At 39.9% G+C, this 14,008-nt stretch overlaps 1 protein-coding gene across 2 annotated transcripts in view; it reads right to left on the minus strand.

Annotated features, from left to right (window-relative positions):
• Nucleotides 1-277: 277 nt before the first annotated feature.
• lipca (lipase, hepatic a) overlaps nt 278-14,008 on the minus strand; it is a 59,955-nt gene continuing 46,224 nt past the window's right edge. For both annotated transcript variants that reach the window (XM_067971505.1, XM_067971504.1), the window contains 3 exons: nt 13,592-13,712; nt 4,957-5,175; nt 278-550 (listed from right to left, as the gene is read on the minus strand). In XM_067971505.1, coding sequence (XP_067827606.1) covers nt 421-550; nt 4,957-5,175; nt 13,592-13,712 — 470 coding nt within the window. In that variant the 3' untranslated portion in view covers nt 278-420. The remainder of the gene's footprint in view (nt 551-4,956; nt 5,176-13,591; nt 13,713-14,008) is intronic.

A 14,008-nucleotide genomic window follows, 5' to 3' on the forward strand; every position in this document is an offset into this window, starting at 1 on the left:
GTAAAAAAAAAATTACACCACCAACTTTTTAAAACAAACTCTTCATTTCATAAGTCAGGCCTATTTTTCTAAAGACAAACTTTTTTGGTAAAGTGAGTTAATCTCATCAGGATGTTAATTTTAATACAAAGTATATTTATATGCCTAATGAGTACCTTTTGACCCCGTGATGAGAATTCTATTATCCCTTGCTCTTAATATAATGTCAGGAACTTCTTACAAAGCTGTTTCTGCAACAGTATTTACTGTTCTACAAAATGTTTTTAATCCATCTGTATAGATTTGGGAATTTCTTTATTGCAATTGCGATTAATATATTTACACTTTCCTTCAGTCATAAAGTGTTTAAATTATCAGCTGGAACATGTTTCTGATTTTTGAATAAATTCTGTGAACTGATGATCTCGATTTCAGCTTGCCTTAAGTTGATATTTTGTGCTTCAGTCTTCTGTGACGACTTCTGCTTCTGTCACCTTTGCACCTAACAAACGTTTTCTCTTGGGCTGGTTGAATATGCATATTGGTGGTGTTTAAGGAACAGAGAGTAACTCTAGAAAGATTTAAAAATAAAGTTAATTCTGTTCAATCCTTAATCACTCACTGGCAATGACACAGTGGGATTTTTGTCACTGATGATCGTAACCTGATTCTGAACAGTTTGTGAACTATTTAAGCATTGTGATTGGCTGGCTGAGAATCATGTAATCATGCCCCCTCCACCATTTGTACTAATAACCGTTTATTGTTACTGCCACGGAATCTAGACAATCATAGGTCATAGTGAAAAGTGAATTAAAAAAAAAAATTAAAATACAGATATGCCTTCATGGCAATATTGAAGGTGTTCAGAGTTTAGCACAATTTGGAAAATTTTGGTGTATTTCAAGAAAACCTACATATGTGCAAATAAGATGCAAAGAATTATTGGTAAAATCCTAATCTACATGCTCACTAATCCTAAAACACAAACCTGTAAATAAGCTTTTACAAAGCCACACAACCCCATTTTCCCCAAACTTTCAGCAAGTAGCATCAGACTCACTTTACTGTGCGTTTGGATTTGTAGGGTATCACTAAATGCTGCACTGTTGAATACCAGTGTGAAACATTCAAAGGGAGGTATAGGCACCAGTGCGAATTCAAATCATAATTGTCTTGATTTGTGTTGATTCATTCTTGAAGAGTTTAATAATTATAGCAAAATGATTAAATCACTGTCTCCTTATGCTTTTCAAATTGACAGTTGAGTACAAATTGTGGACCAACATCAATAAAGGTTACAGTTGCCAACAGGCCAATGTGGATGATTGGCATACATGTCTGATGCATAGAATCTGAATGGTAAGTCTAATTTTTTTGTTAATGTAAACTTTGGGAATAACTCAGTTCTGTAGAGGATCAGTTATCAATCTGAATAGAGACGAAAGGCTTTCTATTGGCCCTAGGAATGCATATGTTGTTCTTTGATTGTAACATCCTTATATAGAGACATATAATTTGAACTCATGCACTTTTAAGGATGGGAGAATGGATTTGATTGCATAGATGATATATTGTAGCAACCAACAACATAGGTAGAACTAGGAATGAGGTTCTGCTGAGGGAGTTTGAGGAGCTAGGGTCCAAATTAAAAAGCAGAACCTCAAAGGTGATAATCTCTGGATTACTACTTGAGCCACGTGCAAATTGGCATTGGGACAAACAGATTAGATGGTTAAATGCATAGTTGAAAGAGTGGTGTAGGAAGCAAGGGTTTCAATTCATGGGGCACTTGCACCAGTACTAGCGAAAGAGGGAGCTGTTCCATTGGGACGGCTCCACTTAAACTGAGCTGGGACCAGTGTCCTAGTGAATCGAACAACCAGGGCAGTAGATAGGGCTTTAAACTAATAAGGGGCGGCGGGGGAGAGTTCAGGTAAAGGTAAATTTATAAGTCTAAAGAGAAAATTAAAGGCTGTGGAGCAGAATAGTGATTTGGGTTAAAAACAAAGTGTGTGTCAGGAAGGGACAAAGTTTAAGAAAGGTAATAGGGCATTAGTGACTAAGGTCACATCAGGGAAAAATAGTAAAAAGTTAAAATTAAAGGCGCTATATCTGAATGCACGAAGCATTCGTAACAAGATAGATGAATTAATAGCACAGAGATAAATGGGTTTGATCTAGTAGCCATTACTGAGACGTGGTTGCAAGGTGACCAAGGATGGGAACTAAATATTCCAGGGTACTTGACTTTCAGAAAAGATAGGTAAAATAGAAAAGGGTGGGGTGGGGTGGGGTGGGGCCCTGATAATAAGGGATGAGATAAAGACAGTAGTGAGTAGTGAGAAAGGATCTAAGCTCAGAAAATCAGGAAGTAGAATCAGTATGGGTGGAGCTAAGAAATAACAAGGGACAGCAAACACTGGTGGGAGTGGCTTATAGGCCCCCTAACATAAGTTTATAGTGTTGGACAGAGTATAAATCAGGAAATTAGAGGAGCAGGGGTAATGCAGTAATCGTGGGGGATTTTAATCTTCATATAGACTGGGCAAACCAAATTGGCAAAAGTAGTTTGGAGGATGAGTTCATGGAATGTGTTCAAGACAGTTTTCTAGAACAATATGACGAACCAACTAGAACAGGCTATTTTAGATCTTGTGTAATGAGACTGGGTTAATTAGTAATCTTATAGTTAAGGATCCTCTGGCGATGAGTGATCATCATATGATAGAATTTCATATTGCATTCGAGAGTGATGTAGTTAAGTCTGAAACTAAGGTCTTAAATTTAAACAAAGCCAATCATGTAGGTATGAGGGGCGAGTTGGCTAAGGTAGATTGGAAAATTAGATTAAAAGATATGATAGATAAACAATGGTGAATATTTAAAGAAATATTTCATAATTCTCAATGAATATACATTCCATTGAGGAATAAAAGCTCCACTGGAAAAATGATCCAACCGTGGCGAACTAGAAAATTTAAGGATAGTTTTAGATTAATACTAAGAGGCTTACAGTGTTGCTAAAAAGAGTAGTAAGCCTGAGGATTGGGAGAGTTTTAGAAATCAGCAAAGGATGACAAAGAAATTGATAGAGGGAGAAAATTGAATGAGGGTAAACTAGCAAGAAATATAAAAACAGATTGTAAGGGCTTTTACAAGTATGTAAAAAGGAAGAGATTAGTGGGTCCCTTAGAGGCTGAGACAGGAGAAATTATAATGGGGAATAAGGAAATGGCAGAGATGTTAAACAAATATTTTATATTTGTCTTCACAGCAGAAGACACAAAAAAAATCGGAAATAGTGGGGAACCAAGGGTCTAATGAGAATGAGGAACTTAAAGCAATTAAGATTAGTAAAGAAAAAGTACTGGAGAAATTAATGTGACTAAAAGCTGACAAATCCTCTGGACCTGATGGCCTACGTCCGAGGGTTCTAAAAGAGGTGGCGACAGAGATAGTGGATGCATTGGTTGTGATCTTCCAGAATTCCCTAGATTCTGTAACGGTCCCCGTGGCCTGGAAGGCAGCAAATGTAACCCCGCTACTCAAGAAAGGAGGGAGAGAGAAACCAGGGAACTACAGGCCAGTTAGCCTGATATCGGTAGGGAAAATACTAGAATCTATTAAGGAAGTGGCAGCAGGGCACTTAAAAAATCATAATATGATCATGCAAAGTCAGCATGGTTTTATGAAAGGGAAATCGTGTTTGACAAATCTATTAGTTTTTTGAGGATGTAACTAGCAGGGTGGATAAAGGGGATCCAGTGGATGTAATATATTTGGATTTTCAAAAGGCATTCGATAAGCTGCCACACAAGAGGTTGTTACACAAGATTAGGACTCATAGGATTGGGGGTAATATATTAGCATTGGTTGAGAATTGGTTAATGGACCAAAAGCAGAGAGTAGGAATAAACGGGTCATTTTCAGGCTAGCAGGTTGTAACTAATAGGGTGCCGCCAGGATCGGTGCTTGGGCCTCAGCTGTTTACAATCTATATCAATGATTTAGATGAGGGGACCGAGTGTAATGTATCCAAGTTTGCTGACGATACAAAGTTAGGTAGGGAAATAAGCTGTGAGGAGGATGCATAGAGGCTGCAAAGAGATATAGGCAGGTTAACTGGGCGAGAAGGTGGCAGATGGAGTATAATGTGGGGAAATGTGAAATTATCCACTTTGGTAGCAAGAATAGAAAGGCAGAATATTTTTTAAAAGGTGAGAGTCTAAGAAATGTTGGTAGAGAGATTTGTGTGTCCTTGTACATGAATCACAGAAAGTTAACATGCAGGAACAGCAAGCAATTAGGAAGGCAAATGATATGTTAGCCTTTATTGCAAGGGGGTTGGAATATAAGAGTGAGGAGGTCTTGCTGCAATTATATAGGGCTCTGGTGAGACCACAACTGGAGAACTGTGTACAGTTTTGGTCGCATTACCTAAGGAAGGATATACTTGCCTTAGAGGGGGTGCAACGAAGGTTCACTAAATTGATTCCTGGGATGAGAGGATTGTCCTATGAGGAGAGATTTAATAGACTGGGCCTATACTGTCTGGAGTTTAGAAGAATGAGAGGTGATCTCATTGAAACGTATAAAATTCTTAGAGGGCTTGATAGGGTAGATGCTGAGAGGATGTTTCCCTGGCTGGAGAGTCTAGTACTAGGGGGCATGGTCTCAAGATAAGAGGTCGGCCATTTAGGACTGCGATGAGGAAAAATGTCTTCACTCAGAGGGTTGAGAATCTTCAGAATTCTCTACCCCAGAAGGCTGTGGATGCTCAGTCGTTGAGTATATTCAAGACTGAGATCGATGTATATTTGGACTCTAGGGGAATCAAGGGATATTGAGATAGGGTAGGAAAGTGGAGTTGAGGTAGAAGATCAGCCATAATCTTATTGATTGGCGGAGCAGGCTCGAGGGGTTGTTCTTAAAAGTAATCTGACAAACAGGTGCGATCAATTTTTTCATACTTACTTATGTTGTGTTTCTCCAGCTTTGACTCGTATTTTTCTGATGATAAACTCTGGATTTTGATTTTTCTGTCTCCAAGGAAAATAAGTTTGAACAGTCCTCCACAGGCTAGCCCAATCAACAGAGTTTTCCCACTTGAACTTGAGCATCATCAAATCTCCAATGTTAACGTCCGTGTGAATCAGAAAAGAATAGGTTTTGTTGGCAGTGATGCTTTCAACTCTGAAATAAAATCAAAGTTCCAACATTATATCATCAAGTGCCAGTATAATTTCAAAAAGCTGTTCATTTTAACTCGGGCTGTTTCAAGCAATATAGGACAACTGCTCCCTACTAAGTTTATTATGAAAGATTAGTGAATGTGGGCTGTTCTGATGTGGAGTCTTAAAAAAAAAGAAGCTAGGAGTAAGTAACATGCACAATAACTATCAGTTGTTCATTTCCATCTGCTTTTTTGAATTACTTGAAAATGAGGCAAACAGGATTCCACTGAGGAGCCCAAATACAAACATTTTTTTTAAAAAGGCAAACCCTGTAGCAGGAAAACTGAAGTAATATAAGCAAAGGACATCCTCCTGTTGATTGAATCCACTCCTTACCATGAATGTCAGCAGATTCAGAATCAGTCTATTTAGAGACTGACTGATTTTTTTTTTCAGCCTGTTGATTATTAGCTCTGTTTCCTTCCATAATTGTTTAGTGAACTGTGACCTTTGTCCTAGAAATTCTGAGAGAAGCCAAGGGAAAAATGATGTAGAGGTAATTGTGTTCACCACACCTTCCACCTGTCATGGAAGAGATGTGTCCCCAGATTTTGGGGGTGGGGGGGGAGTTGGGTGAAATTTGTATAAGATTTTCAGTTGCATCTTCTGTCTTACAAAAGGACAACAGGCGGTGTGTATTTCAGATCTCGCCCTGTTCCTTCAAGTTGCTCACGTTCTCCTTATAATAATCAGAATTGGACTCAGACTCGCAGCTAAATTTGTCTGTGTGTTTTGTTAGCCGAATCACTTCATTTTTTGGTCAGCTGATTATCTGAGCTGTGTAGAAACCCTCCCCATGCTTAAGAGATTCCAAACCAAACTTCAGGGTTTCAGTTGCCTGATATGCAGTGTGCACTCCTTCTGTACAAACATACCCCAGCCTTGAGAACTCGGGTACAGGTTTTTTTTAATTCGTTCATGGGATGTGGGCATCGCTGGCGAGGCTGGGATTTATTGCCCATCCCTGGTGAGCCGCCGCCTTGAACCGCTGCAGTCCGTGTGGTGAAGGTTCTCCCACAGTGCTGTTAGGAAGGGAGTTCCAGGATTTTGACCCAGCGCCGATGAAGGAACGGCGATATATTTCCAAGTCGGGATGGTGTGTGACTTGGAGGGGAACGTGCAGGTGGTGTTGTTCCCATGTACCTGCTGCTCTTGTCCTTCTAGGTGGTAGAGGTCGTGGGTTTGGGAGGTGCTGTCGAAGAAGCCCTGGCGAGTTGCTGCAGTGCATCCTGTGGATGGTACACACTGCAGTCACTGTGCGCCGGTGGTGAAGGGAGTGAATGTTTAGGGTGGTGGATAGGGTGCCAATCAAGCGGGCTGCTTTGTCCTGGATGGTGTCGAGCTTCTTGAGTGTTGTTGGAGCTGCACTCATCCAAGCAAGTGGAGAGTATTCCATCACACTCGTGACTTGTGCCTTGTCGATGGTGGAAAGGCTTTGGGGAGTCGGGAGGTGAGTCACTCGCCACAGAACACCCAGCCTCTGACCTGCTCTTGTAGCCACAGTATTTATATGGCTGGTCCAGCTAAGTTTCTGGTCAATGGTGACCCCTAGGATGTTGATGGTGGGGGATTCAGCGATGGTAATGCCGTTGAATGTCAAGGGGAGGTGGTTAGATTCTCTCTTGTTGGAGATGGTCATTGCCTGGCATTTGTCTGGCGCGAATGTTACTTGCCACTTATGAGCCCAAGCCTGGATGTTGTCCAGGTCATGCTGCATGCGGGCTCGGACTGCTTCATTATTTGAGGTTGACCGGAACCAAGGCTGAGTGACCGTCAAATACATATAGACTACTAATGATATAACCACACTTGCCTGCACAGCAATTGTAAGAATCCCACTTGAACCCAAAGTTACCTCTTGCCCAAAGGAGTTAAGTCATTAGAAAACTGACAAGTGTAGGTTTGACCCCTCACTAGGTGGACACTATGTTAGAAACTCCTTCTGAGTGGCACATTGAGCAGCACAACCTGCCATAAAATGAGTGCATAACCACCATCCTACCACAGCATGGGCACACAGGATACCAGTGAACAGTGTTTCTACCAGTTAGAGGCACAGAGCCTCAGTACAATCTACTTGCCTTTTTCTAACCCAATCAAGGTAGTCACCAGCCCCTGGATATGTGAGCATGTGTTTGTATGCTCTGGCTGTGGTTAAAGCCGTCTAACAGTTATTGTTCCAAGTCTAACTGCCTGGATGTGCCAGCCACCTTGATGCATCACAATCTAATACAACACACACCAGGCTTGCTCATCAGCTGCTGTTCCAGATTCTGATCTAAAGGGCTTTGGCACAGTGAACAACTATACTAGGAGTATTAATAGATGAGAGTATAAACTACTGTTACCTCTGATGTGCAAATATATCATATATACATACATACATACACAGCACCTTCCACATCTTCAGGATATCATAAAGTGCATCACAACCAATGAAGTACTTTTGAAATGTCACTGCTCTGTGCAAATGAGTTGCTGCGTTTGCCTACATTACAGCAAAATTCCGCAAACAGCAATGCGATAAACGACCAGAACTTTTTTTTAGTGGTGTTGGCCACGACATAAGGAGAACTCTTCTGCTCTTCAAATAGTGCCACGAGATCATTTACATCCACCTTGAGCAGACAGACAGGGCTTCAGTTTAACATCCCATCTGAAAGATGTTACAATTTACAAGAAGTAGGAGGCACAAACTGACCCAAATCTGGCTTTGAACTATTCGAAAGATATCAAAGTATCTTGATCTTAAGCTGCTATTTCTTTGATTTCTGGCTTATAGATTCTAGGTCTGTCCTACCTGAAGTAAAATATCTATGGTGAAAAATTCACTCTATCATTCTAAACTATATGAACATTTTAAAATACAGATTGTAAGTAAATATTTTAAATTATTGGGCAGCAGTTCACCTCAGCAGATTAGGACTTATGCAAATTGCAGTGGTGTTGGTTAAACTGGTTTGGAATCTTCCATGTGACAAAGTGAAGTGAAAACCAGTATAAAGTGGCACCTCCTAGTATATTTCAATGAAGACACGGTGTGTGGGAGAGTCACTGGCATACTAAATTTGGTGTCAGCCTTGGCTCAGTGGTAGCACTCTCACCTCTGAGTCAGAAGATTATGGGTTCATGCCCCCTCCAGAGACCTGATTAATAATCTAGGCTAACACTTCAGTGCAGTACTGATTGAGTGCTGCACTGTCAGAGGTGCTGCCCTTCAAATGAGATGTTAAAGCAAGGCCCTTTTCAGCTGGATGAAAAGATCCCACTATTTGGAGATGAGCATGGGAGTTCTGGCCAGCATTTATGCCTCAAACAGATTATCTGGTCATTTATTTCATTGCTGTTTATGGGAGCTTGCTGTGTGCAAATTTATTACCTCATTTCTCTACATTGCAATAGCGACTACACTTCAAAAGTACATAATTGCCTGTGAAGTGCTTTGGGACGCCCTGAGGTCACGAAAGGTGCAATGTATATGCATATTTTTTCTTTACACAGATAAGGATGTGATTCAAAGATATTTTCTTTTTTAGTCATATTTATCTTCAAAAGAATATCCTAATTTTAGTTCATTTAAGTTTGTGAATGAAATCCGCAACCCTTATTCCGTTAATCATTTGTTAACCTATGGTCACGTGTATATGAAAATTGTGGTAATTTCTATTTCAAACACAAGAGGGTGCAAATAATGGAGAAACCATTAAGAAACTGAATTCTACTGTGTGGGGAATAGTGAGAAAATAAAAATACAGGTGAGATTACTCGGATGTCTATAGCATTTATTTTAAATTGTGTTCTTACCTTTGTAAATACCATAAAGACTTTCTGCCAAAGAGAAAGTGGGAGCTATAGTGTTTCCAACATTCTTTGTTTTTTGTTTGAAGATAACTAAAGCCAGTATTAGGAATGCTAAGATGGCATTAGATAAAAGGAGAGTGGTCAATTGCAGTATTGACGATGAGGCTTTTTTTTAGTTATGTTAGAAGTCGGATAACAGTCAAAGGCTGCCTAGGTGTTTTGAGGGATTTGTCAGGGCAGGATTTGGCTGATGAACTGGATACTTTGCAAAAGCTTTCACTTCTGAAGCGTATGCCATGGCTCCTTGCAGTATTACAGGATAGGTGTTTAGTTAAAATTGCTTCATTAGAAGTAATTGCAGAAATGGTTTTAGTTAAGATCTATGCACTTAAGATTGATAGTGCTGCAGGACCCAATACCATTTACCCCAGAGTGCTAAAGGAAATAGGGGAGGACACTTGCTCAAATGTTCAGTAGCTCGTTGTGGTCCAGGTTGGATGCCATGGATGAGAGGGTTACTGATGTGGTCCCATTGTTTTTTAAAAAAGGTAAGAAATCGGACCCTGGAAATTATAAGCCCATAAATTTGACGTTAGTAGTAGGGAAAAGGTTGGGAAGCATTATGTAGAATGTGATTGATGATGACCTTCGGCGAGTTTGGTGGTTATTATGGATAATCAACTTTATGACTTTATGAAACCTAGGTCCATAAGACCATAAGAGATAGAAGCAGGAGTAGGCCATTCAGCCCCTCGAGCTTGCTCCACCATTTAATGAGATCATGGCTGATCTGATTTTTACCTCAACTCCACTTTCCTGCCCTTTCCCCATATGCTTTGACTCCCTTGCTGATCAAAAATTTGTCTAACTCAGCCTTGAATGTATTCAATGACTCAGCCTCCACAGCTTTTTGGGGTAAAGAATTCCAAAGATTCATGACCCTCTGGGAGAAGGAATTCCTCCTCATTTCCGTCTTAAACGGGCGACCCCTTATTCTGAGACTATGCCCCCTAGTTTTAGATTCCCCCATGAGGGGTAACATCCTCTCAGCATCTACCCTATCGAGTCCCCTCAGAATCTTGTATGTTTTAATAAGATCTCTTCTCATTCTTTTAAACTCCAATGAGCATAGACCCAACCTGTTCAATCTTTTCTCATAAGACAACCCTTCCATACCCGGAATCAACCTAGTGAACCTTCTCTGAACAGCCTCCAATGCAAGTATATCCTTCCTTAAATAAGGGCACCAGAACTGTACGCAGAACTCCAGGTGTGGTCTCACCAGCACCCTGTACAGTTGTAGCATGACTTCCCTGCTTTCATACTCCATTCCCCCAGACATAAAGGCCAATATTCCGTTTGCCTTCCGGATTACCTGCTGCACCTGTATGTTGACTTTTTGTGTTTCATGTACGAGGACACCCAGATCCCTCTGTACCGCAGCATTTTGTAGTATTTCTCCATTCAAATAATATTTTGCTTTTTTATTTTTCCTCCCAAAGTGGATGACTTCACATTTTCCCACATTATATTCCATCTGCCAAATTTTTGCCCATTTGCTTAACCTGTCAATATCCCTTTGTAGATACTTTGTGTCCTCATCGCAACTTGCTTTTCCACCTATCTTTGTATCATCAGCAAATTTGGCCACAAGACACTCTGTTCCTTCATCTAAGTCATTGATATATATTGTAAATAGTTGAGGCCCCAGCACTGAGCCCTGCGGCACCCCACTAGTTACAGTTACTTTCTGTCTCACACCCTTCTTGAATAGGGGTGTTACGTTTGCGGTTTTCTAATCCGTTGGGACCTTTCCAGAATCTAGTGAATTCTGGAAAATTACAACCAATGCATCTACTATCTCTGTAGCCACTTCCTTTAAGACCCTCAGATGCAAGCCATCAGGTCCAGGGGACTTGTCAGCCTTGAGACCCATTAGTTTACCTAATATTTTTTCTCCAGTGATTGTTTTTAGTTCCTCCCTCCCCTTTGTCCCTTGATTTTCTACTATTATTGGTACATTATTAGTGTCTTCGACTGTGAAGACATATAAAATATCTGTTCAATTCCTCTGCCATTTCCTTGTTTTCCATTATTATTTCCCCTGTCTCATCCTTTAAGGGACCAATGTTCACTTTAGCTACCCTCTTCCTTTTTATATACTTGTAGAAGCTTTTACTGTCAATTTTTATATTTCTTGCTAGTTTACTCTCATATTTTATTTTCTCCCTCTATTATTCTTTTAGTCATCCTTTGCTGGTTTTTAAAGTTTTCCCAATCTTCAGGCTTACCAGTAATCTTTGCCATGATGTATGCTTTTTCTTTTAACCTGATACCATCCTTTACTTCCTTAGTTAGCCATGGTTGGTTTACCCTTTTTGTGGAGTCTTTCCTCCTCACAGGGATATATTGTTGCGAGTCATAAAATATCTTTTTAAATGTTTGCCACTGCTTATCCACCATCATACCATCTAATCTGTTCACCCAGTCTATTTTAGCCAATTCTGCCCTCATTCCTCCATAATTGCCCTTATTTAAGTTTAATACAGTAGTTTCAGACCCAAGATCCTCACTCTCAAACTGGATGTGAAATCCAATCATGTTATGATCACTGCTTCCCAAGGGATCCTTTACTTTGAGATCATTCATTAATCCTGTTTTGTTACCCATTACCAGATCTAAAATGGCCTGTTCCCTGGTTGGTTCCCCAACGTATTGGTCTAAGAAACAGTCCCTAATACACTCTCTGAACTGCTCCTCAGGGCTATTTTTGCCAATTTGATTTGTCCAATCTATGTGAAAGTTAAAATCGCCCATGATTATTGCATTACCTTTTTTTACAAGCCCCCCTTATTTCCTGATTTACATTTTGCCCTATAATGTAGCTATTGTTTGGTGGGAGGAGTATATAGGCCCCCTGTGATTTCTTTCTCTTGCTATTTCTTACCTCCACCCAAATTGATTCGATATCTTGATCTTCTGAGCCAAGATAATTTCTCACTCTTATATCAATTTCATCCTTTATTATCAGAGCTACCCCCCGACCTTTACCTTTTTTCCTATCCTTCCGAAATGTTAAATAACCCTGAATATTTAGCTCCCAACCTTGGTCACCTTGCAACCACGTCTCTGTGATGGCCATGAGATCATACCCATTTGTTTCTATTTGTGCCATCAATTCATCTATCTTACGAATGCTGCACGCATTCAGATAAAGAACCTTTAATTTTGTCTTTTTACCATTCTTTCCGACCCCGGTCCTGCCTTACTAACTTGATTAAGTTTTGTGAGGAATTGTCCAGAATGCTGGATGAAGATGTGCTGGTTGATATTCCAAAAAAACCTCTGATCAAGTATTATGTACACGAATATTAGGAAAACATAGCCCTGTGGCACGATAGGACAGTTACTACATTGGATAGGTAGCTGGTTGAAATTACTTCACCAATGAGAGTGGATCTGATTGGGGCCCAGTTATAAGTGGAGATCCACAGAGCTCTATACTGGGACCATTACTGTCCATCATTTTCATTAATAATCAAATGGAACAATTCTTAAATTTGCAGTAACAACAGAAGGTAAAATCTCCAGAGTGGCACTTCAGCAGAGGAGGGGGTGGCTGTTGTGGGGGGCTGGGAGCTGGGGAGGGGAGGAGCTGCATGGTTTTCATCTGCTCAGGATCAGTCTTGTTGCTCTTTGCTGTTTCCTTTCTAATGCAGCATATCTGTTTTGCATTGTGATCATAACTGAACACAGGAAATTAGGCTTAAAACATGAAAATTATAGTATAAGAAAGTTGGATGATTGAGGAGCTGAAATCATTTCTGAAGTGTTGCTGAACTCTACATGGTTTAAAAAAAAGTGCAAAACTGCCTGATAGGAAGTGAATGAAATGGTGGTACTTCGCTCTTGCATCTAACTCTTTGCTGCCATTTGCTTTGAATAAATGTACTAATGGCATTACTGCAATTGCAAGATATGAGTCTCTAGCAAACCCACCATAATCATGTATGTTACTCTGTGATACGTTAGTTTCAAATGACAAGGCCTAGTTCACCACGACTGAAATTAATGAAATGTGAGAGTTTATCCCCAGTACAACAGGGCACCTTGCCATCTGTTCATCTTAACTGTTTGTTTATTTACACAAAAGCTTTTGTGATGGCACTAAAAGCATTGCATATTTGAACAAATGCAAACCCAACTTTACATCGGTGTTATCAATATTTAGCATATAGGTACAAACACGCTGTAAAATCAAAAATAAAACTTCATTTAATGTTTGCAATTGTTTCTTCTTTGGCATTCTTACTTCATTATCTCAAATTGCTGCTACCACAACTACCACCTGTAATCACCCAGAAAATGGTGCATCTCGGCAAGTGTCAGACAAGATCAACAATGACTGCTGGGCATTTTAAGTTAAAGTGGACACAGTAGAAACAGCACAAGACCATCAATTAGATCAATTTTTCAATCCTGTTTTTGTGTGATGCACAATTCTTTAAAGTGGAAATGAATTGGATGTTACTTTCTAATTTATACATCATTAAAAAATACAGTACAGTACTCACAATTTGATTGGTAAATTTTCAGCATCATCTTGTATTCCATACAAGGAAACAGTGAGAGAAGGTTCCAATTTACTGTGTTCTGTCTGGTTGATAAAGCGAATCTTGAATTGGTAGTGATAAACTGATAAAATTGAAATAAAATGAGTTGATATTCATTTTAATTTAATGTAACATGTATAATTAATTCAAAAAGCTACTACCCTAATAATTTTAAGGTCTCTTTTCACCTCCAATTTTCATCTCCCCTTTCCTGAAGATGTTGACTGATTCTAGGGTATCTGGAGACCTAATGCCCTGCCTTAGTGTTGGCAGGCTGTTTGACCATGGAGCATCAGAGCTAAGCCCAATCTTGTCCTCACCTGATGTCTGTACAAGTACAATTTCCATCGAATGCAGTTAGAAGTGGGAACCTGGCCT

This window comes from Heptranchias perlo, chromosome 34 (assembly GCF_035084215.1).
Source record: "Heptranchias perlo isolate sHepPer1 chromosome 34, sHepPer1.hap1, whole genome shotgun sequence".
In the NCBI taxonomy this organism is placed as follows: Eukaryota; Metazoa; Chordata; class Chondrichthyes; order Hexanchiformes; family Hexanchidae; genus Heptranchias; species Heptranchias perlo.